Below are 23,546 nucleotides of genomic sequence, written 5' to 3' on the forward strand. Positions count from 1 at the left end.
TGTAATTTGGGAGCATGGGGACCTTGGGGGAGGATTGAAGGGGGAGGGGAGAGGCAGGGAGGAGAGCATTGAAAAATGTAGAGCTCACTGAATATCAATTTTATTTTTTTGTTTTTTTTATTTTTTAATTTATTAATTATTTATTGGTTTTTTTTTTTGTTTGTTTTGTTTTGTTTTGTTTTTCGAGACAGGGTTTCTCTGTAGCTTTGGAGCCTGCCCTGGAACTAGCTCTTGTAGACCAGGCTGGCCTCGAACTCCCAGAGATCTGCCTGCCCCTGGCCTCCCGAGTGCTGGGATTAAAGGCGTGCGCCACCACCGCCCGGCCTATTTTTTATTTTTTTTAATTAATTTATTTATTAAGGATTTCTGCCTCGTCCCCGCAAGCCCTTCCCATTTCCCTCCCCCTCCTCCGATCAAGTCCCCCTCCCTCATCTGCTTGAAGAGCAATCAGGGTTCCCTGACCTGTGGGAAGCCCAAGGACTGCCCACCTCTATCCAGGTCTCGTAAGGTGAGCATCCAAACTGCCTAGGCTCCCACAAAGCCAGTTCGTGCAGTAGGATCAAAAACTCACTGCAATTGTTCTTGAATTCTCAGTATTCCTCATTGTCCGCTATGTTCAGCTAGTCCGGATTTATCCCATGCTTTTTCAGACCTAGGCCAGCTGGCCTTGGTGAGTTCCCGATAGAACATCCCCATTGTCTTAGTGTGTGGGTGCACCCCTCATAGTCCTGAGTTCCTTGCTCGTGCTCCGTCTCCTTCTGCTCCTGATTTGGACCTTGAGATTTCTGTCCGGTGCTCCCATGTGGGTCTCTGTCTCCTTTCATCGCCTGATGAAGGTTAATATTCATGAGGATGCCTATGTGTTTGTCTTTGGATTCACCTTCTTATTTAGCTTCTCTAGGAACATGAATTATAAGCTCAATGTACTTTATTTATGGCTAGAAACCAAATATGAGTGAGTACATCCCATGTTCGTCTTTTTGGGTCTGGCTTACCTCACTCAGGATAGTGTTTTCTATTTCCATCCATTTGTATGCAAAGTTCAAGAAGTCCTTGTTTTTTTACTGCTGAGTAATACTCTAATATGTATATATTCCATACTTTCTTCATCCATTCTTCCGTTGAAGGGCATCTAGGTTGTTTCCAGGTTCTGGCTATTACAAACAATGCTGCCATGAACATAGTTGAGCATATACTTTTGTTGTATGATAGGGCCTCTCTTGGGTATATTCCCAAGAGTGGTATTGCTGGGTTCAGGGGTAGGTTGATCCCGAATTTCCTGAGAAACCGAAACTCTGCTTTCCAGAGTGGTTGCACATGTTTGCATTCCCACCAGCAATGGGTGAGTGTACCCCTTTCTCCACAACCTCTCCAGCAAAGGCTATCATTGGTGTTTTTTATTTTAGCCATTCTGACAGGTGTAAGGTGGTATCTTAAAGTTGTCTTGATTTGCATTTCCCTGATCGCTAGGGAAGTTGAGCATGACCTTAAGTGTCTTTTGGCCATTTGAAGTTCTTCTGTTGAGAATTCTCTGTTCAGCTCAGTGCCCCATTTTATAATTGGGTTGATTAGCCTTTTTGCGGTCTAGTTTCTTGAGTTCTTTATATATTTTGGAGATCAAACCTTTGTCAGTTGCGGGGTTGGTGAAGATCTTCTCCCAGTCAGTGGGTTGCCTTTTTGTCTTAGTGACAGTGTCCTTTGCTTTACAGAAGCTTCTCAGCCTCAGGAGGTCCCATTTATTCAATGATGCCCTTAGTTTCTGTGCTGCTGGGGTTAGACGTAAGAAGTGGTCTCCTGTGCCCATGTGCTGTAGAGTACTTCCCACTTTCTCTTCTATCAGGTTCAGTGTGTTCGGACTGATATTGAGGTCTTTAATCCATTTGGACTTGAGTTTTATGCATGGTGATAGATATGGATCTATTTTCATTCTTCTACAGATTGACATCCAGTTTTGCCAGCACAATTTGTTGAAGAAGCTCTCTTTTTTCCATTGTATACTTTTAGCTCCTTTATCGAAAATCAGGTGTTCATAGGTTTGTGGGTTAATGTCAGGGTCTTCTATTCGATTCCATTGGTCGACTTCTCTGTTTTTATGCCAATACCAAGCTGTTTTCAACACTGTAGCTCTGTAATAGAGTTTGAAGTCAGGGATGGTAATGCCTCCAGACAATCCTTTATTGTATAAGATTGTTTTGGCTATCCTGGGTTTTTTTTCCATATAAAGATGATTATTGTCTTCTCCAGATCTGTGAAGAATTTTGATGGGATTTTGATGGGGATTGCATTGAATCTATAGATTGCTTTTGGTAGAATTGCCATTTTTACTATGTTGATCCTCCCAATCCAAGAGCTAGGGAGGTCTTTCCATTTTCTGGTGTCCTCTTCAATTTCTTTCTTCAAAGACTTATAGTTCTTGTCAAATAGATCTTTCACTTCCTTGGTCAGAGTTACCCCAAGATATTTTATGCTATTTGTGGCTATTGTGAAAGGTGATGCTTCTCTGATTTCCCTCTCTGCTTCCTTATCCTTAGTGTATAGGAAGGCAACTGATTTTTTGGAGTTGATCTTGTATCCTGCCACATTACTAAAGGTGTTTATCAGCTGTAGGAGTTCTTTGGTAGAATTTTTGGGGTCGCTTATGTACACTATCATATCATCTGCAAATAACGAAAGCTTAACTTCTTCCTTTCCAATACGAATCCCCTTGATCTCCTTATGTTGTCTTATTGTTATTGCTAGAACTTCAAGCACTATGTTGAAGAGGTATGGAGAGAGTGGACATCCTTGTCGTGTTCCTGATTTTAGTGGGATGGCTTTGACTTTTTCTCCGTTTAATTTAATGTTAGCTTTTTGTTTCATTGATTCTTTGGACTGTTTTCTGTGTTTCTATTTTGTTGATTTCAGCCCTCAGTTTTATTATTTCCAGTCTTCTACTTCTCCTGGGCGCATCTGCTTCTTTTTTTCTAGAGCTTTCAGGTGTGTTGTTAAGTCCCCAATGTATGCATTCTCCGTTTTCTTTAAGTGGGCACTTAGTGCGATGAACTTTCCTCTTAGCACTGCTTTCATTGTGTCCCATAGGTTTGAGTATGTTGTCCCTTTATTTTCATTAAATTCAAGGAAGACTTTAATTTCTTTCTTGATTTCTTCCTTGACCCAGGTGTGGTTCAGTAGTTGACTGTTCAGTTTCCATGAGTTTGTCGGTTTTTTGAGGGCAGCGTGGTTGTTGCCTTCTAACTTTAATCCGTGATGATCTGATAAGACACAGGTGGACACTGATATTTTTTTGTATCTGTGGAGGTTTCCTTTGTTTCTGAATATGTGGTCAATTTTTGAGAAGGTTCCATGAGCTGCAGAGAAGAAGGTATACTCTTTCCTATTTGGGTGGAATGTTCTACAGATGTCTGTTAAGTCCATTTGCTTCATTACCTCCAATAATTCTCTTAATTCTCTATTAGGTTTCTGCCTGATTGACCTGTCCATTGGTGAGAGAGGAGTGTTGAAGTCTCCTACTACTAGTGTGTGTGGTTTGATGTCTGCCTTGAGTTCTAGTAATATTTCTTTTACATAAGTAGGTGCTTTTATATTGGGGGCGTAGATATTCAGGATTGAGACGTCATCCTGATGAATTGTTCCTGTTATGAGTATAAAGTGACCATCTCGGTCTCTTCTGATTGATTTTAGTTTGAAGTCAGTTTTGTTAGAAATTAGTATGGCCACACCTGCTTTTTTCTTAGGACCATTTGCTTGAAACACCTTTTCCCAACCCTTTACTCTCAGTAGGTGCCTGTCTTTGTGGTTGAGATGTGTTTCTTGCAAACAGCAGAATGTTGGATCCTGTTTTCGTATCCAGTCTTTTAGCCTGTGCCTTTTTATAGGTGAATTGAGCCCATTAATATTAAGTGATATTAATGACCAGTGGTTGTTTACTCCGGTTATTCTTATTGCTTTTGGTAGTAGAGATTGTGTGTCTCCCTTCTTTGAGATGTGCTGGTGAAGGGTCATTAGATGCCTGGGTTATTTAGGCACTGTTGGCAGTGTTGGATTCCTTGGGTTGCGATTTTCCTTCTACTACTTTCTGTAGGGCTGGATTTGTGGCTACGTATTGTTTAAATTTGTTCTTATCCTGGAATGTCTTGTTTTCTCCATTGATAATGAACGATAGCTTGGCTGGGTATAGTAGTTTGGGTTTGCATCCATGGTCTCTTAGCTTCTGCAGAACCTCTATCCAGGACCTTCTGGCTTTCATAGTTTCCATAGAGAAGTCAGGTGTAAGTCTGATCGGTTTACTGTTATAAGTTACTTGCCCTTTTTCCTTTGCAGCTCTTAATATTCTTTCTTTAACCTGTATATTTTGTGTTTTGATTATTATATGGCGAGGAGATGTTTTTCTTTGATCCAGTCTGTTTGGTGTTCTGTATGCTTCTTGAATATTTGTATGAATATCTTTCTTTAAGTTGGGAAAGTTTTCTTCCATAATTTTGTTGAAAATATTTTCTGGGCCTTTGAGCTGTGACTCTTCTCCTTCTTCTATTCCTATTATTCTTAGGTTTGGTTTTTTTATTGTGTCCCATAGTTCCTGAATGTTTTGTGTTGAGAATTTGTTGGCTTTGCTGTTTTCTTTGATCTGTTCGTTTATTTTCTCTATGGTGTCCTCAGCATCTGAGATTCTTTCTTCTAGCTCTTGTATTCTATTGATTGTGCTTGTTTTTGTAGACTCTGCTCGTTGGCCTAGATTTTCCATATCCAGCTGGTCCTCAGTTTGTATTTTCTTCCTTGCCTTCATTTCAGTTTTCAGTTCTTGAACTGTTTCCATTACCTGTTTGATTGTTTTTTCTTGGTTTCCCAGGGTATCATGTACGTATTTACTCATTTCTTCAAACTTTTTGTTATACTTCTCATCCATTTCTATAAGGGCATTTTTTACATGTTGTTTAAGGGACTCTATTGCCTTCATAAAGTCGATTTTTTCCACTTCTTCTGTGTTAGGTTGTTCAAATACTTCTGTTGTAAGATCATTGGGTTCTGGTGTTTTCATGTTGTTTTTCAGATTGTTGGGTGAATTCTTGCCTTGGCGCCTGCCCATCTCCTCCTATTGATCCTATCTAATGGGTCTTTTAAAAACCGCATCAGGTTTCCCTGCTGGCCAAGGGCTCCGCTTACAAAATGCCCTCGCTCTCTTTCCTGGTTCCTGCTGCAGGCCAAGAACCCTCTCACCCCTCCGAAGGATCTTCAGGACAGGACCAGGCTCCCCGTGTGCCAGTGACCTGGCCAACCAAAGGCCTACCTCTTTGATTCAATTGTAGTAGGGCGATCTGCTCTCCTTATTGCACGCCTGTCCCTGCCGCTTGGGTCTGCCGCTGCGCCGTCCCCGAAAACCTCTTCCTGTATGAGGTGTTGCTCCGCCGCTTCTGGCCGCTCCTCCGCCGCGTCTGGCCGCCGCTCCGCCTCTGTGCGTCTCATTTATTAATTATTTATTAAAGATTTCTGCCTCCTCTCCGCCACCGCTTCCCATTTCCCTCCCCCTCCCCCAGTCAAGTCCCCCTTTCTTGTCAGCCCAAAGAGCAAGCAAGGTTCCCTGCCCTGTGGGAAGTCCAAGGACCACCCACCTCCATCCATCCAGGTCTAGTCAGGTGAGCATCCAAACTGCCTAGACTCCCACAAAGCCAGTACGTGCAGTAGGATCAAAAACCCATTGCCATTGTTTGAGTTCTCAGTAGTCCTCGTTGTCCGCTATGTTCAGCGAGTCCGGTTTTATCCTATGCTTTTTCAGACCCGGGCCAGCTGGCCTTGGTGAGTTCCTCCTGATAGAACATCCCCATTGTCTCAGTGTGTGGGTGCACCCCTCGCGGTCCTTGCTCGTGTTCTCTCTCCATCTGCTCCTGATTTGGACCTTGAGATTTCTGTCCGGTGCTCCAATGTGGGTCTCTGTCTCAGTCTCCTTTCATCGCCTGATGAAGGTTAATATCCAGGAGGATGCCTATATGTTTTTCTTTGGGTTCACCTTCTTATTTAGCTTCTCTAGGAACACGAATTATAGGCTCAATGTTCTTTATTTATGGCTAGAAACCAAATATGACTGAGAACATCCCATCCTCCTCTTTTTGGGTCTGGCTTACCTCACTCAGGATAGTGTTTTCTATTTCCGTCCATTTGTATGCAAAATTCAAGTTTATAGGTGAATTGAGACCATTAATATTAAGTGCTATTAATGACCAGTGGTTGTTTACTCTGGTTATTCTTATTGTTTTTGGTAGTAGAGTTTGTTTGTCTCCCTTCTTTGAGATATGCTGGTGAAGGGTCGCTAGATGCCTGAGTTGTTGTAGGCAGGGTTGCCAATGTTGGATTCCTTGGGTTGTGATTTTCCTTCTATTACTTTCTGTAGGGCTGGATTTGTGGCCATGTATTGTTTAAATTTGTTTTTATCCTGGAATGTCTTGTTTTCTCCATTGATAGTGAACGATATCTAATGTTTTAAAAGACCCATTAGATAGCATCGATAGGGGGAGATGGGCAGACGCCAAGTCAAGAATTCATCCAACAATCTGAAAAACAACATGAAAACACCAGAACCCAATGATCTTACAACAGAAGGACTTGAACACCCTAACACAGAAGAGGAAAAAATTGACTTTATGAAAGCAATAGAGTCCCTTAAACAACATGTAAAAAACGCCCTTATAGAAATGGATGAGAAGTATAACAAAAAGTTTGAAGAAATGAGTAAATACGTAAATGATATCAATTTTAAAAAGGAACAAAAGACCACTCATGATCTCACGGAGGTATCTCCTCAACTGAGAGTCTCTCTTCCCAGATGAGTGCAGGGTTTTGTCAAGTTCTCCAGAAACAAGCAGCACGGTTGACCCTGCTCCAAAGCGACACAGAAGTCGGTGTTTTTGAACCATCACCATTCCTTTCTTGTTCATCCCCCAAGAGCTCCTTTTAATCCCCGAAAGCACGGGATAGGCTCTGTCCCAGCAATACCCCACTCCTAGTACCGATTTCAGTCTGAGTCAGGCTTGGGATTGTTGCCATCAAACACCATGACCAAAAGCAGCTTGGGCGGAGAAGTGTTGGTTTCTTGGGCTCCTAAGTCCCTCACAGAGGGCAGCCCCGGTAGGAAAGCAGAGGCAGGACCTGATGCGGTAGGTAGCTGTCCGTGGGGGAGGTGCTCAGCCTGCTGCCCTACACCTCAGGACCACGTGCCCAAGGATGGCACGCCCCTGGCCACAACCACCCCGGCTCTGCCCCCGCACCCCAACCACCATCCCTACCGCCTGTCTGCTGTCTGTCCCGCAGCAATCATTCGATCGTTCATCGCAGGCACGTGCTAGAGAGACCTTTTCTCCAAGCAGAGTCCCTCTTTCCAGCCAGAAGGGCCGAGCTGAGGAGAAACCAGGGAGCACAGAGGCAAGCGTGGATCCTTGCCTTCGGCATGCGACGGCCCCATTCAGACACCTGCTAGCGTAGGCTTCTCCGTTGTCTTTTTTCCCCATGGCCGTCTCATGGGAGCCACACAACTGGCCCAGCAGCTTGCTGGACAGACCCTTCCCAGATCCAGCTCGACACGGGTGTCTCTCCTTGTCCTCTACTGGAAAGGCTTCAGGGCGGGACTGGGTTGAGGTCAGGTTGGAAAAAGGCGTGTCTGCCTCTTCACCCCTCGCCCCCGTGGGCTCAGACTGTGCCTCGCATCGAGGCGGAGCTGAACCCAGCGGTAAGCACACCACCATCTGTCTCCGTGCCCCGAACCTGCTGACAGGGTCACGACCGAGGAGACCCACCCGGCAGCGGACGCAAAACCTAGGTGGGCAGAGGTTCCGCTCCAATTTGCCGACTCACACAGGCACCTGCACCTCTTGCCCGCACACACAAGGAGCCGCAGAAACAGCGGCCTTAAAACAGCCAGGCTTGGCCTCAGCTCCCCCAAGCCGCTCTGGGGGCTTTCGAGGAAATAGGGCCTAGGGTCGCGCACTGTCTGCCCTGCGGCGTTGCGGAAGCTTAGGAACCACACCAGGTGCTTTCTGCATTCACCCTGCCTGCTATCAGCACGGAATCAACACCACCCCACAGAGCACCCCCACCCACGGACGGACACGCGCTCTCCTCCCGATCTCATACCAACACTGCCACCATGAATGATCACTTAGAGACCCTGGAGTTTTGTAATTTACGCCTGCATACATCTATATGTATATACAATCCTAGGCTAACACACATACACACAGTGAAGGACAGAAATAGACAGACAATACAGTCAGACATATTGACAGACACATACACATTCTCTCTCTCTCTCTCTCTCTCTCTCTCTCTCTCTCTCTCACACACACACACACACACACACACAGTAGACTGGCACGAATCACTGCATTTGCTTGAAGTCGGCGCTCAGTTGTGAAGAGCAGAGGAAAGGTTCCAGGGAGCGTGTGATGCATGCAGGTGTGGCAGGTAGGGCAAGCAAGACTTTCTTGGAGACCTAAGAGCAGGCGATAGAGTGAGGTGGAGACTCAGTGGGCTCCATGAGTGGGTCGGAAGCTTGCGCGGGAGCGCTGCGTGTCGGGTGTTTGTGTGTCGTCGGTGTGATAGTGGCGGTGTGTAGGCTGGGTGTGTCGGGCCGCAACGGGGCTTCGCTGGACAGGCCCTGAGGATTTGGTGTGTGCAGGAAAAGATGGTGGGCGTGAGTGGGAATCAAGGAAAAGGGTGGTGAGTGTGCGGGTAGGGAGCGCCGGTGAGGCTGCAGGCTGTTGGTTTTCGAGTGAGGGTGTAGGTACGTACTAGTGGAGCGGAGCAGCAGGGTCTGGCGGCAACGCTGTTGGGCAAAAGGTAAGAGAGGTGATGTGATGGTAGTGCCCCCCCCCCTCCGGTGCAGGGCAGGGCAGGGCAGGGCAGGGCAGTGCAGGGCAGTGCAGGGCAGGGCAGGGCAGGGCAGTGCAGGGCAGGTGTCAAGATGGGTGGTGAGGTGGCAAGGTGTCCGGAGGCAAAGATGCCAGCAGGTTGTCGTGGCGACGGTGTTGGGCAAAAGGTTATGTGGTTATGGGGGAAAGGTGATGTAGTATCGGCACGCAAGGGAGTGAGGTTTCAAAAGGAAGAAGAAAAGCTTCCCTGACCGGGAATCGAACCCGGGCCACGGCGGTGAGAGCGCCGAATCCTAACCACTAGACCACCAGGGAGCGACACAAAATACCCGACGGGCCAGCCTCTCGCAGAATCTCAGCCAGTCTGCTAATCTGTCTGCCAGCCGCTCGCCCCAGCCGACCGCCTGGCTATAAGCCACTGGCACTCTGCACCCACGTGATAGATTGCAGCCTGCCATCGCCGCCCGTGCTCCTCCCTGCCCTTTTAGCTGCTCGGAGCCCTCCGTGGCTTCCGTGCCACCTTTTAGTAATTCGCCTGGCCTGGCCCTTCCCCTGTAGCTCGCCACACTCTAAAAATGTCTAGAGGGTTCTCTAGTTGTTGTGTCGTTTTGATAGTTGATAGGTCTTGCAATCTTGGGACAGAACCTTGGCAAAAGGGAAGTATTATGCGTTGGCCGGGAATCGAACCCGGGTCAACTGCTTGGAAGGCAGCTATGCTCACCACTATACCACCAACGCCACACCAACAACGTTTAGTGCACAGCAGCTAGCTGATAGCAGAGGCGTCGGGGTTTCCTAGCACTTTACACCCTTTGTACTCTTCACGCTGACACTGACTGCAACCCCAATCCTTGCTCTGGCCCTGCACCCGGTTATCCGAGGTCCTCTCCTCTTCGTGCCTCCTGACTGCTACAATTCTGGTCTGGCAGGTCACGCCACGACAGCCACAGGGACCAGGGTCCTCGAACAGGGTTCACCATCATTATCACTATGAGCACCACCAGCACACCCTTCCCAATAGATCTGAGCTGTACTCCGTAGTCTGAATGGGTTTAGCACACATTTGTAAAACATTCCGCTAATCCAATGCTGAATGTGCATTTTTCTTTGCAGATTGGAAACAGGAGCAGAGCGCGTGGCGTGCAGGACACAGTTCTGGACCTGGAGTGTGCGGCCAAGGTTTAAAGGCCCCGGGGTTGGAAAAAAAAAAAAGGCAAATTGTCCCATCGGGGAACGGAACCGCAGTCTCCCGCGTGACGGGCAAGAGTATTCATCACTATACTAAAGAGGATAATGGCACCCCTGCTTTTGTGAAGCTGGCCCCATTCGGACAGGCCTGCCATTCTCCAGTGCCGACCAAACACGAAAGCCTCGCGGACTCTGTGGGAATGCCTCTCCCACCAAGTCAGGACCTGCAGCCCTGTGTGACAACCGAGTATCTGCCCCCTGCCGCCAGAGGTGTGAAGAGACTGCGGACCTCGCCATGGGCTGCAGGAGAGGCTGGTGGGACACCTGGGCGGCCCTGCGCCGGGTGGGGGTTGAGTGGTGTGGTATGAACATTTCGAAAGGTACAGAGATTTCGTCCTGTAGGGATTTTTGTGTCCATGAGTGTTTGGACTGGGTACTCCAGGGACACCGACTTGAGGCAGCAGACTTGAATATTGTAGGCTGAAGCAAATACTAGGCACGAGCCTAAAAGTGCTGTATTCCTGGAATCCCAGGTATATTTCTACATGAAATCTTTGACCAAAAGAGCAGTAATGAACAGACAGAAAAGACATCGGAGGCCGGCTCACACAGATTGTGAGAGGATTATATATTTGATGTATAATACATGTAGTAGCCACCCCCCTTGAAATACTTAAAATTGAGTCTAAACTGAAATATGTTAGAAGCAAAACAATATATGTAGGCTTTCGGAAATTTAAAAATATAGCAGGCTTTCTCATGGGCCACCAACCAGCTCTCAAATCATTAGTTTTGAATGCTTGACCTTAGCTCAGCTCTTATTTTAATCGGTTTATCTTTATCTGTGTTTCTCCTCTGGGCTTTTTACCTTTCTTTCTTTTTATCTATTGTAGTAATAAGAGGAGTGGTGGGGCTGCGTCCCCGGCACCCGGCCGCCCCCACGGCTAGCTTTACCCAAAATAATTACACGGAAACTGTATTCTTTTAATCACTGCTTGGCCCATTTCTATCTAGCCTCTTCTAGGCTAATTCTCACATATTAATTTAGCCCATTTCTAATCATCTGTGTTGCGCCCCTAGGTGCGCTTACCGGGAAGATTCTAGCCTAGTCCATCCTGGGTCGGAGCTTCATGGCGTGTGTCTGCCCGGGAGCGGGGCATGGTGTCTCTCTCAGGCGTCTGCTCCCGAGAGGAGAGCTGTGGAGTCTGAGCTCACTTCCTCTTCCTCCCAGCATTCTGTTCTGTTTACTCCTCCCACCTATCTTCTAACCAATAAAATGGGCCAAGGCAGTTCCTTTATCAGCCAATGACCTTCCTCCATCAATCTATCTTTTCTGCTGTCTCCATGTCTGTCTGGCAACTGCCTGACTTCTGGCCCCAAGTGTGTTCCTCTCTCCCTGGTTCTCTTCATCCCTTCTTCACTTCTCTCTTGAGCCTAGATTCCTCCTTCTATTTATTCTCTCTGCCTGCCATCCCTGCCTATACCTCTTCTGCCTAGCTATTGGCTGTTCACTTTTTTATTAGACCAATCAGGTGTTTTAGTCAGGCAAGGTGAAACAGCAACACACCTTTACACAATTAAACAAATACAGCATAAACAAATGTAACATATACTTGTGTCATTAAACAAATGCAGCATAACCAAATGTAATACACTTTTGCACAGTTGAAGTAATATTCCACAACATAAACAGGTCTGGTCAAGAAAAATCATTTATGGTCTGGGCTAGCACTGGACCCTGACTAAGAAAGACAGCTATTAACATCAAGTATTTTACATTGGTATGGATTTTGGTATATTGATACAAATTTAAAGTTATTTTTGTTATACTGTATGTATGTTTCTACTCTTGTTTGGGGTATTGTGCTATGTAGCTCATTTAAAAATGTAATGTATAATGAAGAAATGCAGGTTAGTAGTTAGTCATCTATAGTAAACTTGTAGTCATTAGGTATGATTTTAAGCTCATACAGAGATATGTTTTAGATAGGTGATCTTTAAGCATTTCAAAGATCTACAGAATACAACATTTAAGATGTTTAATAACCTAAGGATTTTCATGGCAGTGAGACATGTCTGCTCCTCTGGCGTGGAGGCGCATGAATAAAGACACAACTCACATGGTTTTATCGGGAGGGAGATTCTCCGTGGTCCCTCATGAAGTCCTGAGTTCACATCCTGAAGAATTTCTCCTTGTTTATTCTCCAAACAGTCTTTATACCAAAACGTAAACTGAGGGGTAAATACATTAGCATTCTGTCTTCTAGGTAACCAGGTGAATGGCTTTTAGTCATGTCCACAACTACCTGTGTGCTCTGTACTCTAGCTGGCAGGTAGGCTTGAATTAACATCTCTATCAGGCATCCTCCAAATTACACAGAAATGAGCAAAACAATACCCTGACCTTTTGTTAGGGCAGCGACAGCCTGTGTGGAAATCTATGTGACCACCTCAGGTGGGGCCTATGGCTTTAGAGCCTGGCTGTCACACCATATAGAAATATGGGTCTACACTTTTTATGCTATATTCCCCCTAAATGATGACAAATCTACAATGTAATTCCGTCTCTTTAAGAGACAAGCCACTCTCACTTCTTCCTGCTTGCAACCTCAGCTCTTTCTCTCCATCCCTCTCTCAGAGAGGCAGCTTCTGCCTTTCTCCCCACTTCTCACCTTCCTCCCCCTCTTTCTCCCTCCTCTTCTCCCCTTTTTCCTTCCCTCCATAAACCATCGAATAAATGTCTAACTTTACTCTGTATGGTGTGTTTATCCATCTCTCTTGCCCGCCAGCCCCAGTCACATGGAGACCTACCGTGTGGTCTCGTGCACTGTCCCTGCTCGGGACTGGCTGCTTTTGGGACCTAGCAGTCCTGGAGACTTGCAGCATCTGTGCCTCCCACCCACCGCCTGCCCACACTGCTTGCTGGGGACCAGTCAGCTGCCACAACCCCTTCCCAATGCAATGCATTTTCTGACTTCTATTTTAAAGTTAAGGCATCCATAAAGTATCTAGGCTGGTTGAATTCGGCAGTCCCTTTCACAGTCCCATAGCTCTCAGCAGCTTTTGTTCTCTCATCAGCAATGAAAAAACTCAAAGTTAACACAGCACCATACTGGAACCTGACTCCCTGTACATTTTTCACCTTTATGTGGCTTTTTTTCTTTTATATTACTTTACTCTTTCTTTAAAGGCTTTATTATTTCTAAATTATTCACTTATTTCTAAGACTGTCTATACCCATTTTCTATTCTTTCCTAAGCCTACCATCATTTTTAAACACACTGTAGTTTAGAGTCCCCCCCCCCCCCCCGCCTTCTGGACCTGTCTTTACTGTGTGTCTCTAGCCTTGTGAGCCAAACCTTTAAACTGCTAAGTGGCTTTGAATTGGCAACTGACTCCACCCAACTCAGGTCAATGAAAGCAGAACTTTATACCCTGTGAGGTTGTGTTCAACTGGGAGCTGCATTCAACCGCCCTGGCTCTAGGAAGTTGGTGCCCCACACTGTGGCATGCGGGTTTTACTTAGCTTGCCATTTCTACTTTGTGTACCAATACAACAGAGCCTCTTAAAGGAGTCATGTCCTTTCCCCCTTCCTTTCTTTTATTTTTTTTTTCTCTTCCAGCTTTCTCAGGCCCTATGTGGGAATTCGAGCTCAATATTGGAACTCCAAAAAAAGTGTGAAATACTGAAACATTGGGACAAAGGTTATAAAGCATTAAAGCATTAACAATTCTGCGGGGTGGGGGGTGGGGGGAGATGACTATCCTGAGACATGACAAAAGGAAAGATCATCAAACAGCCAGCCTTCACCCACAGAAGGACTCTGTAGTCAACTTACGTGACAACTACACATGCATGCTTAAGTTTCCTGACTTTCGTTATCTGCTCTGTGAAACAATCATGTTAATTCCAGGGAGGTAATGTCAGAACTGAGTTGAAATTGTAGGACCCCAGATGGTGTTGGAGAATTGTTTGGCATGGAAACTATCCCCACCCCCCACATATTTGGCCTCAGTAGTGTGTAGATGATGAGTATATAGACCAAAAAAGTATGTTTTTAAAAACATTTATTTAGTGTGTGTGTGTGTGTGTTTAGAGCACAGAGAAAATCAGTTTTCTCCAACCACCATGTAGGTTCTGGAGGTGAAACTCAAGCCATCAGACGTGGTAATATGTAGCGAGCTGCGTGGTGTCACACCTGATGGAGATGTATAATCAACTCCTATGGCTAAAGTCTGACTTATGCCTGATCACGCAATGATCATCAGCTGCTTGCATATGCATGGGCCTATGGGCAGTGCCCACCTGGCAATCCGGGATTGGCAGCCCATGCCTACTTAAGGGCTGGGAGAGGTTTGCCTGGGAGGTCAAGGAGAGAGGGAAGAGAAAAGAGAGGAAAAAGAGAGAGGTCAAAGAGAGAGAGAAAGAGGAAGGAAAGAGAGAGAGGAGGGAAGAAAATGAGAGAATTGTAAAAGGTCTGGAATAAACTGCAGTGAGAAGAGCTCCGGTGGTTGCATCATCCTTGCGGGTCGAGGTAGAGACATGACAAGTGGTGGCCCGTACGGGGACAAGCATACGGGGAACCTCCAAACCTCTTTCCGTGGAGCCCAGAACTTGCTGCAGTCAGGGGGTGCACCAAATAATCCTCAAGGTAAAGATTGGGGATCCGCCGACAAAAAGCGGGTTTTCTGCTCTTGCCGGTAGAAGAAGGGAGAGTGGAGGTAATAGGGCCGCGACTATAGCGGACGGTTTAAAGTGAGGGCCACGACCAAAGTGGACAGTTTAAAATGAAAATAAAAGGAAGAATAGGATTTTAGAATGGGCGCTTCAACATCACACCTGATTTTTCTGGCTCTTAACGAGCTGTTACGGAGTGCTTTGGAGAGGTTCTTTACTGAATGTGACACAGTTGCTCCTTGGTTTGCTGTCCCTGGCAATCTTAATGTGTCATCCTGGGACAAGCTTGGTAGAGAGCTGAATTTTGCCACCGAACAAGGTATGCTAGGGAAGGGAGTGATATTCATGTGGTTCGAATTACCGAGACCTCCAGAGTTTGCAGTGGAGTGTGAGCAGCTGCAGCTCCAAGACCAAGGAGCTCTAGGCGGCTCCAAGGCCAAGCAGCACTGAAGGTCTGCACCTCTGCAAACCCCGGGACCTGCCTCAGGGCACAGAAGCGCAGCAAGCAAGCGATAAGATCTGATAAGATCTAGTAGGCTTGAACCTCTGTCCTAGCCCGGGGCAACGGCAGCTCACGTTGCCACGCCTCCACCTTCCAGCTCGGTGGGGAGGAGCCTTTGCCTCTCCCCTGCCTTTGCTGAGACCTGAGTCCAAGCGTGACTGGAAAATGGCAGTAGATTGTAGTAAAAACGCGTAAGAATGCAACATCCCCGCTCAGCAGGAAGTAGCCAGATGGATTGACAACGCCCAAATTCCCTATAAGACAATTTAAGTGGGACCCCTTCAGAGCAGAAGCAGGATCAGCTGAGTTGCTAGGGAAGCCAAAGAGGTGCATGAGGGAGAAGGTGTCTTCCATGCACTCAGCTGACAGGAATAAATGAGCCACGGGAGTATGGCAGCTGGGGTATGTTATTTAGGGGACTGCTGAAGGAACAGTGGTTTCTGACTGGTGTGGTCTGAGATTATGGCAAAGCCACTCCTAACGATGACTCAGATAGATGTCCTCTGGCAATTGGCTCAGCTTGGCTGTAAATGGAAGTATCTGGGGCTGTGTGTGATATGAAAAATTTAAAGAATTGTCTAGCTGTCTTTTAGGTAATTGGTCTGGTGAATTTGAACAACAACTGGAAAAGCTGAGAGTGACAACGGTGACTGCAGATTCCACACGCATGGATACCAGCCTGGCAGAAGAACTATCTTCCTGGATCACTCCATGGATCATCTGAAGGAGTGGGCGGGATAGGAGCCCTGGCAGGCTTAATGGTGCTTGCCTCCCTGGTATGCCTGTGGTGCATTTGTCACATAAGGGTTTCACAGCATCGCAATGCAGTTATGATCATTCAGGCCTTCATAGTCATTGAAGCAGGACAGTCCCCTCAAGTTTGGTTATCTATATTTGAGCACAGGATGTGAGGCTTGTGCACTGCATTTGAGGTAAGCATACATCAACCTCAAGAAGAGCAAGTCTGATTGCATGTGGGTTGGTGTCTAGCTCCCACCTCTGTAAAAAGGCACCGGACAGGTCTAGTGTTCTCTGAGTGGATGACACCTGGACAAACACTAGTACATGTTTCATTTTTAACAGAGATCAGACCTCTACTCTTACCTGTTGCTTTACAAAACAAAAGGGGGAACTGTAGCGAGCTGCGAGGTGTCACACCTGATGGAGATGTATAATCAACTCCTATGGCTAAAGTCTGACTTATGCCTGATCACGCAATGATCATCAGCTGCTTGCATATGCGTGGGCCTATGGGCAGTGCCCACCTGGCAATCCGGGATTGGCAGCCCATGCCTACTTAAGGGCTGGGAGAGGTTTGCCTGGGAGGTCAAGGAGAGAGGGAAGAGAAAAGAGAGGAAAAAGAGAGAGGTCAAAGAGAGAGAGAAAGAGGAAGGAAAGAGAGAGAGGAGGGAAGAAAATGAGAGAATTGTAAAAGGTCTGGAATAAACTGCAGTGAGAAGAGCTCCGGTGGTTGCATCATCCTTGCGGGTCGAGGGTGGCCGCGACAGTAATAAGTGCCTTTACCTACTGAGCCATCTTGCCAGCTCCCATTTTCCTCTTTTGAATAGCATTTATGCTATTGCAGTTTCTTTATTAACAAATTTACTTTTTATACTTAAAAACTTTGTGTTTGTTCTGGGCGTGGTGTCACACACCTTTATTCCTAGCACTCAGGCGGCACAGGTAGGCTGGTCTCTGTAGTGAGTTTCAGGTCAGTCAGGGCTACGTAGAGAGACAACGGTCTCAAAAACCAACCAACCCAAAAGCTCTCAACAACTTTCTTAAGTGTGTGGAGGGCAAGGTCAGACTCTTGCATATAGGATAGGAATATCCTTGGACTGTTTTCTTACTTTTAACTGATCTTTGTTGTTCTGATGAGACTTTCAATAACCTGTTCGGGTTATCTCACCTGGTTCACCTCAGCCAAAGTTCCCTTAGGGACTGCATTGGCCTCTGAGGCGGCACAGGGACTGTGGGAGCAATGCAAAATTGAGGCCCCAGGCACTAAAAGGAGATGCCCTCTGCTTTCTAGGGTCTCCCCCAGTTTCCTCACCAGCAAACAGTAGCTCGGGATTTTCCCCGAGGGCATAACAAGTGACTACACGGAGACAGTCCTGTCTGTCAAGTAGACTCCACATCTTGTTTGACCAGCAATCGCTAAGTTAGCAGAACCAGAGTCTGCTGACCTATGGTGGTTAGGCAAGAAAATGAGCTCATTTCCTTCCTCTTTTCTTTGTTTGTCTCCTAAAGCCCTTCAGACTCTGACCCAGTTCTTGAATGACCCCGGAGATACAGATGTTTCAGAATGGACATTCTGGTGGCCGATGGCGCCTTCAGCCACTGACAATTTTCCTGCTGTTCGGTGAGTAGGGGTCGTTCTGAAATAAAGTGACGTCAGCTTTTCCTAGAGTCTGGACTTTAGAGACATGGGCAGCACGGGACAGACGTGGTTTAGAAGCTGGGGAGATTAAAAAGGCAAGAGACGCAGGTCTGATGGTACCTGCTTATAATCCCAGCACTTGCAGGGTGGGGACAAGGGAACCAGGAGCTCAGCGTTAGCCTCAGCTATAGTGAGTTCCAATTCCAGCCAACCTGGCTTCGTGGAACCTTGTGGAAAAAGAGCTGGGTGTGGTGATCCTTACCTTTGTCTTAGCACTTAAGAGACAGAGGCAAGTGGCTAGTCTGGTCAACACAGTGAGTTCTAGGCCAGCCAGAGCTACATAGTGATACCCTGTCACAACAACAACAGGATTCTAATTTCTTACTGCCCTAGTATTTTTTAAGTTCAGAATTCAGAGATTCTTTTACAGTTGCTGGGAAGTCTGTCTTGCACCAAACATTCATACTTGTTTTGCAGCCATGGCAACCCCTTGGCAGGACGAGGCGAGAAAGATAGGAGAGATAGATAACTAGAAACAGGCTCTTGAGGTGGGGGAAGAGGCTCCAAACCCATCCCGGCTTTCCTTATACACGATCCTATTTGCTTTCACCTGAGGCTGCTGGGCCACACTGACCCCTTCTCTTCTCATTTACAGCTCTTGCAGACCAGCAGACTGGTAAGTCTGTGCCTCCCTTGTTTTCATGGCACTATTTCCTTACCATCAAATGCTGTGTTTACTTTGTAGGGAAAAGCCTCTTCTACCGAGGAGCAGACTTGAGTAGTTCTCTCACAACAGGGCCTGGAGGAATCCTTAGTAAGATTCCAACTGGATTCTCCAACAATGCAAGGGAAAGAGACCAGCGCAAGTACACAATTTTTTTTTAATGGTTTAGAGATTGAACCCAGGACCTGAGGTGTGCTATACATGCTTCCACCATTGAGTTATAACCCTTTGAAAATTTATTTTGAAACAGACTTGTTAAGTTGCCCACAAGTGGTCTTGAATTAATTATATATCACAGTCAGCTCATAAATGCTTCATCCATTCCCTTGCTAGATGACAGTCGTGAGTCATCATTATCATTCCCACATCATTTTATTTATTTACTTATTTATTTATTTATTTATTTATTCATTTTGTTTTTCTAGACAAGGTTTCTCTGTAGCTTCGGAGCCTGTCCTGGAACTTGCTCTTGTAGACCAGGCTGGCCTCGAACTCGCAGAGATCCACCTGCATTCCCAGATCTTTACTGGGTCAATGACAGGGACTCTCTGCCCCCTGGGCTCCCCTTTGGAATCCTCCGTCTCTCAGAATTTACTTGTTCACATTCCTTTTTGCTCTCTCACTCTCAGCGGATCTCCCGAAGGCCGTGGTGAAACTTGAGCCCCCATGGATCCAGGTGCTCAAGGAAGACAGTGTAACATTGAAGTGCGAAGGGACCCACAACCCTGGGAACTATTCGACCCAGTGGCTCCACAATGGGAGCTCCCTCCGGAGCCAGGTCCGGCCCAGCTACACGTTTCAAGCCACAGTCAATGACAGTGGAGAATACCAGTGCAGACTGGAGGAGAACATCCTCAGCGACCCTGTACAACTGGAAGTGATTGCCGGTTAGTAGACGGGCCCAGGAAGGAGCTGGGATACCAGGCCATGGGGCTCTGTCTACTGGACAGAAGTTTACAAGAAAAAGGGTGGCCTGATTTCTGGGAAGCAGCGGCGAGAACTTGCTGGAAAGACATTTGATCACTAGTTTCCCCTTTGACCCACTCTGCTTAGTACTGTTGGAGGGGGACAGCTGTTATCTGGCTCAGTCCGGATTGAGCAAGAGGTTAAAGGCTAGTTTGACAGAAACAAAAGGAAGTTAGTACTTCATAAACATCACTCTCGTGATGGCAGTGTGGGGAGGCATGGAGCCCGGAGGCCACGAGGCCTGCAAAGACAGGGGCAGGCTTGACAGGTGTGAGGAGACAGGAAGTGAGGTTTCCAAGGGAAGAACTGAAATCTGGAAACCGAGGCCAGAGGTGAAGGGTAGGGCACCGTGTCAGTCATGTAGATAAGGATAGGCTGTGTGATGACTTTTATCCCCAACTGAAGCAAAAGCTTATAAAGTCATTTTAAAAACTTAAAACTGTTTTTTTTGTTTGCTGTATAAAATGACATGTATTTGTGGAGGACATGGTGTGACATTTTTCTGTGTGTATATATATTGTTTGGATCTTAAACTGGATTAGGCACATTTATGACCTCATGTTTTTCATTTCTTTATAGTATAAATATTGAAAATCCTTATTTTTGTGTGCCCCCCATTTGGAATATACAGTATAGCCAAGGCAAGAGAGCCTCTGAGTCCAATGGTCTTTCTGTGTTGCTCAGATTGGGTCTCAGAGCTGAGCCCAGGCCCTCTGAGTCCGATGGTCTTTCTGTGTCACTCAGACTGGCTGCTGCTCCAGACCCCTCAACTCATGTTTAAGGAAGGAGAAACCATCATCTTGAGGTGCCATAGCTGGAGGAGCAAACCCCTGAACAAGATCACATTATACCAGAATGGAAAATCCATAAAATATCGTCAATCCAACAGCACCTTCTCCATCTCCAAAGCAAATCACAGCCACAGCGGTGATTACCACTGCACAGGATACCTAGGAAAGGGGCAATACAAGTCGAGGTCTGTGACCATCACTGTCCAAGGTACGGGGCCTCTGTCAGGACGTTGGAAAGGGAGAGGAGGAGACGGACAAAGGCTAAAGTTGTACAATCCCAAGTGGAGCTCTAGGAATGTCACAGCAGCAAAACTGGGCTGGGAGCAAAGAGGAGAGCAGTGAAGGCCCTGCCAGGTGAGGGCAAGTGGGCCCAGCCCAGAGCTCCTCTCTTGTGGGTGGTGGGTGGCAGGACTGCGGGGTAGCAGAGAAACAGAGCCCTGTCATGGGTGCATGGGTTCTCTGTGTCCCTAGACATCCCTAAGAGCTGAAGTGTAACTTCTTGTATCTCATACAGATGTGGCTGTGGTCGCCCTTTAGAAAATTCAGATCTATCAACATATGGGGGAAGACCGAGAGATTAAGAAGTCCATTAAGGCTCCCTGGCTTATTTATCTGCTCTTGTCCTTACTTTAAGTACTGGGTGTGGTGACTTTACAAAGGCTCTGCACTAGGGACCTCACAGTTTATTCTGAATACTGTCTTAATGGCTCATTTCTTCTGATTCTCCTACCAGGTTCAGCAGATGCACTTGCCATCTCTCTACTTTGGTACCACATCTCTTTCTGCCTCGTGATGTTCCTCCTGTTTGCAGTGGACACGGGCCTTTATTTCTATTTATGGAGAAACCTTCAAACCCCGGTGGAGGACTGGAGGAAATCCCTGTCAGTCAAAAAGCATCAGGTTCCTGAGGGCAAATGACATCTCATCACATGGCAGAACAGCAATGGCAGCAACATCTTTTCAGCTCCCTCCCACCCCAGCCTTCCTTTGAAAGCAACTTAGGACCAGGTCTGATGTGTGGTCCTGTAATTACAGCTACTTAGGAGGCTGTGGAGGGAGGATCACCAGTTGAAGGCCTGCCTAGGTTACAGACTGAGTGCAAGCCTAGACTTGATAACTTAGTGAGATCTATTTCAACAAAAGTAGGCTGGGTGGGGAGTGTATAGGTGTGTGTTTAGATGGCTCACCAGGAAAAGGCACCTGTGGCTAAGCCTGCCAACAAGAGGAGAGTTTTGTCCTTGGGACGCCTATGACGGAAGGAGAGAACAAATTCCTGAAAGCTTTCCTCTGATCTCCACACACCCACCACGACAGGCACACCGTCTCTCTCTACACAAAATAAATTAAAATGTACATTTTTTTTCCAAAAGAAAAGGAGAAAAAAGAAGGCGAAGAATGGTGGCAGAACTCTTATTCAGCTTACATGATGTCTTAGGTTTGACCTCCAGCAATAAAACAACAATCAATCTGGGCTAAGGATCTCCTTTTTGTGACTTCTTTGCTCAAAATAATTGCAAAGCTTTCCCTTGTGCTTAGAAGGAAATCTAAAGACTTCTCAATGTTCTCCAAGATGTTACCACATGATCTTGCCGCTCTGATCTCATTTCCTTCTGCTTTTCCTTGCTTATTCTTGGTCCTGTTTGCTCTTCTTTGAAGGCAACGTCTAGGCTTCCACACACTGCCATTTTCCGTTTCAGGGGTGCCCTTGCTTACAGAACCCGCGTCCTGTTTCACTGTGCACTCGTCCTTGCTTTAATCGTGAATTGTTCCAAGCAAAACTCAGGCTGAGGCTTGATCCTCAGGCAGAGGTGCTAGGAGGTGGAGACCGATGGGAGGCGTTCAGTTTCAGGGCCTCCACGGTGCAGAGACCGATGTGGCATTCAGATGGCAAGAGCTGATCTGTGCCTCCATGGTGCAGAGACTGATGCTTTCCAGGAGGAATAGCGAAGCCATCCTGCAGCTTAGCAGCTTTTTCTCTCACCAACACCCTTACTTGTTCTTGTCTGCCATGCATAGAGAGACACAAAGGAGCCAAGCAAATGTGATCACCATTTGAACTTGGACTAAAGTGTCTGTAACTGTGAACTAAAAAAGCTTTTGTAAAAAAATATAAAGAACCTAGTCTCATATGCTTTTCTATAGCTTTTCTATATCAGAAAACAGGTTAAGATAATGTCCTTTCAGGTTTTATTCAAATGCCATCAGTAAGGGCTTTTTGATTCTTCAGTAGTATAACCTTATTCCTGTACCACACTCCTAAATCTCCTTTACTGCTTTGTTTTTCTCCTTTGTACTTTTCATCAATCAGTGATTGGTGCTCGTTTAGTATGTTGTGACTTCCCTCCTCCCACGAATTAATCTCTCTCTCTCCTCTCTCTCTCTCTCTCTCTCTCTCTCTCTCTCTCTCCTTCCTCTTGCTCCCCTTCCTCCTTCTCCTCCTCCTCCTCCTCCTTCTTCTTCAGAAAAGTAGTCCTGGCTGTCCTAAAACTCCCTATGTGACCAGGCTGGCCTACAAACTCACAGAAATTCACCTGCCTCTGCCTCCTGAGTGCTGGGATTAAAGGCGTGGGCCACCACGCCTAGCCCTCCCTCCCGCGCTTCCAGCCTCCCAACCCTTTTAATCTTCTCTTAAGATGCTGACCAGAATCCTAAGTGTGCTTGCCAGTGACACCAGTCTTTCTTACTGTTTTCTTTATGACCTCCAGCCTCCTTTTATAGCTGCTTGCAGACCTCCATTGCTGATCTCAAAAGGCACAACTTATCCATCTCCCTCCTCCTGGCAGCTTCTGGGGTTTGCAGGGGGCCCACTCTGTGGTTTTCCCTAAAATTCTAATGAAACAGTCCTTGAGTTTTTTTTATGAGTTTGCTTTTAGGTTCTTTTATCTAAGAGACTGAGAACTTGCAAAAGGGAACTCTGATTCTCTAGAAGAGGCTAGGTTTTCCGGCTTTCCGAGCCCCCACCCCCTCGCGCTGTGAGGAGGCTCTTTCTCTCTGTGTGTCTTCTGAAGCATGCGTGTGTCCTCACCTCCAATAAACACGTTTCTTCAGTTGCTGCTCCTGTCTGTGGTGCTTGCGGTTTCTTCACCACCACCTGCTGAGCTGAGATTTTTTCTTGCCTTTTAGTTCTTTAACTGTCAGAGAAAACGAACTCGATCAAGACCCCTAGACTGTATCGCTTTAGGAGAACCGGGTTTGTATTCCCTGGTGAAGCTGTGTGTGTGTGTGTGTGTGTGTGTGTGTGAGAGAGAGAGAGAGAGAGAGAGAGAGAGAGAGAGAGAGAGAGATCCGGCTTCTTCTTCAATAAGTCTAACATCAGACAGTCGAAATGGAATGTTCTGAATTAAAATAGATGGGACACAATAAAAAGACTCAATCTTCACAACCTCAGACAGTGGGAAGTAAAGCGGTTTCACTGCTTGGTGAACTCACATCAGCCTTAGGGCAGTGGTTCTCAACCTGTGG

The 23,546-nt window shown here is 46.6% G+C and overlaps 1 protein-coding gene and 2 non-coding genes across 3 annotated transcripts; 1 reads left to right on the plus strand and 2 right to left on the minus strand.

Annotated features, from left to right (window-relative positions):
- Positions 1–9,098: 9,098 nt before the first annotated feature.
- Trnae-cuc lies at positions 9,099–9,170 on the minus strand. Its single transcript has one exon. It is a non-coding gene; the product is annotated as a tRNA-Glu (tRNA).
- A 351-nt stretch (positions 9,171–9,521) lies between these two features.
- Positions 9,522–9,593, minus strand: Trnag-ucc. The gene has a single exon. It is a non-coding gene; the product is annotated as a tRNA-Gly (tRNA).
- A 7,889-nt stretch (positions 9,594–17,482) lies between these two features.
- Positions 17,483–21,551, plus strand: LOC121455102 (low affinity immunoglobulin gamma Fc region receptor III-like). Its single transcript, XM_041662651.1, has 5 exons — positions 17,483–17,585; positions 18,259–18,279; positions 18,957–19,214; positions 20,038–20,292; positions 20,818–21,551. Exons 1-5 carry the CDS (start codon positions 17,501–17,503, stop codon positions 21,000–21,002), a joined length of 804 nt encoding a protein of 267 aa, XP_041518585.1. The 5' UTR covers positions 17,483–17,500; the 3' UTR covers positions 21,003–21,551.
- The last annotated feature ends 1,995 nt before the right edge of the window (positions 21,552–23,546 follow it).

This window comes from Microtus oregoni, unplaced genomic scaffold (assembly GCF_018167655.1).
Source record: "Microtus oregoni isolate MIOR12 unplaced genomic scaffold, Mior012 000013F_ref0000133, whole genome shotgun sequence".
NCBI lineage: Eukaryota > Metazoa > Chordata > Mammalia > Rodentia > Cricetidae > Microtus > Microtus oregoni.

Bases quoted from the DNA above. Each gene is read 5' to 3' on its own strand.
- LOC121455102 (XM_041662651.1), top strand. From the start codon at position 17,501: ATGACCCCGGAGATACAGATGTTTCAGAATGGACATTCTGGTGGCCGA. The intron at 18,280-18,956 runs GTAAGTCTGTGC...TCTCACTCTCAG, and splicing joins TCTTGCAGACCAGCAGACTG to CGGATCTCCCGAAGGCCGTG. The intron at 20,293-20,817 runs GTACGGGGCCTC...TTCTCCTACCAG, and splicing joins TGTGACCATCACTGTCCAAG to GTTCAGCAGATGCACTTGCC.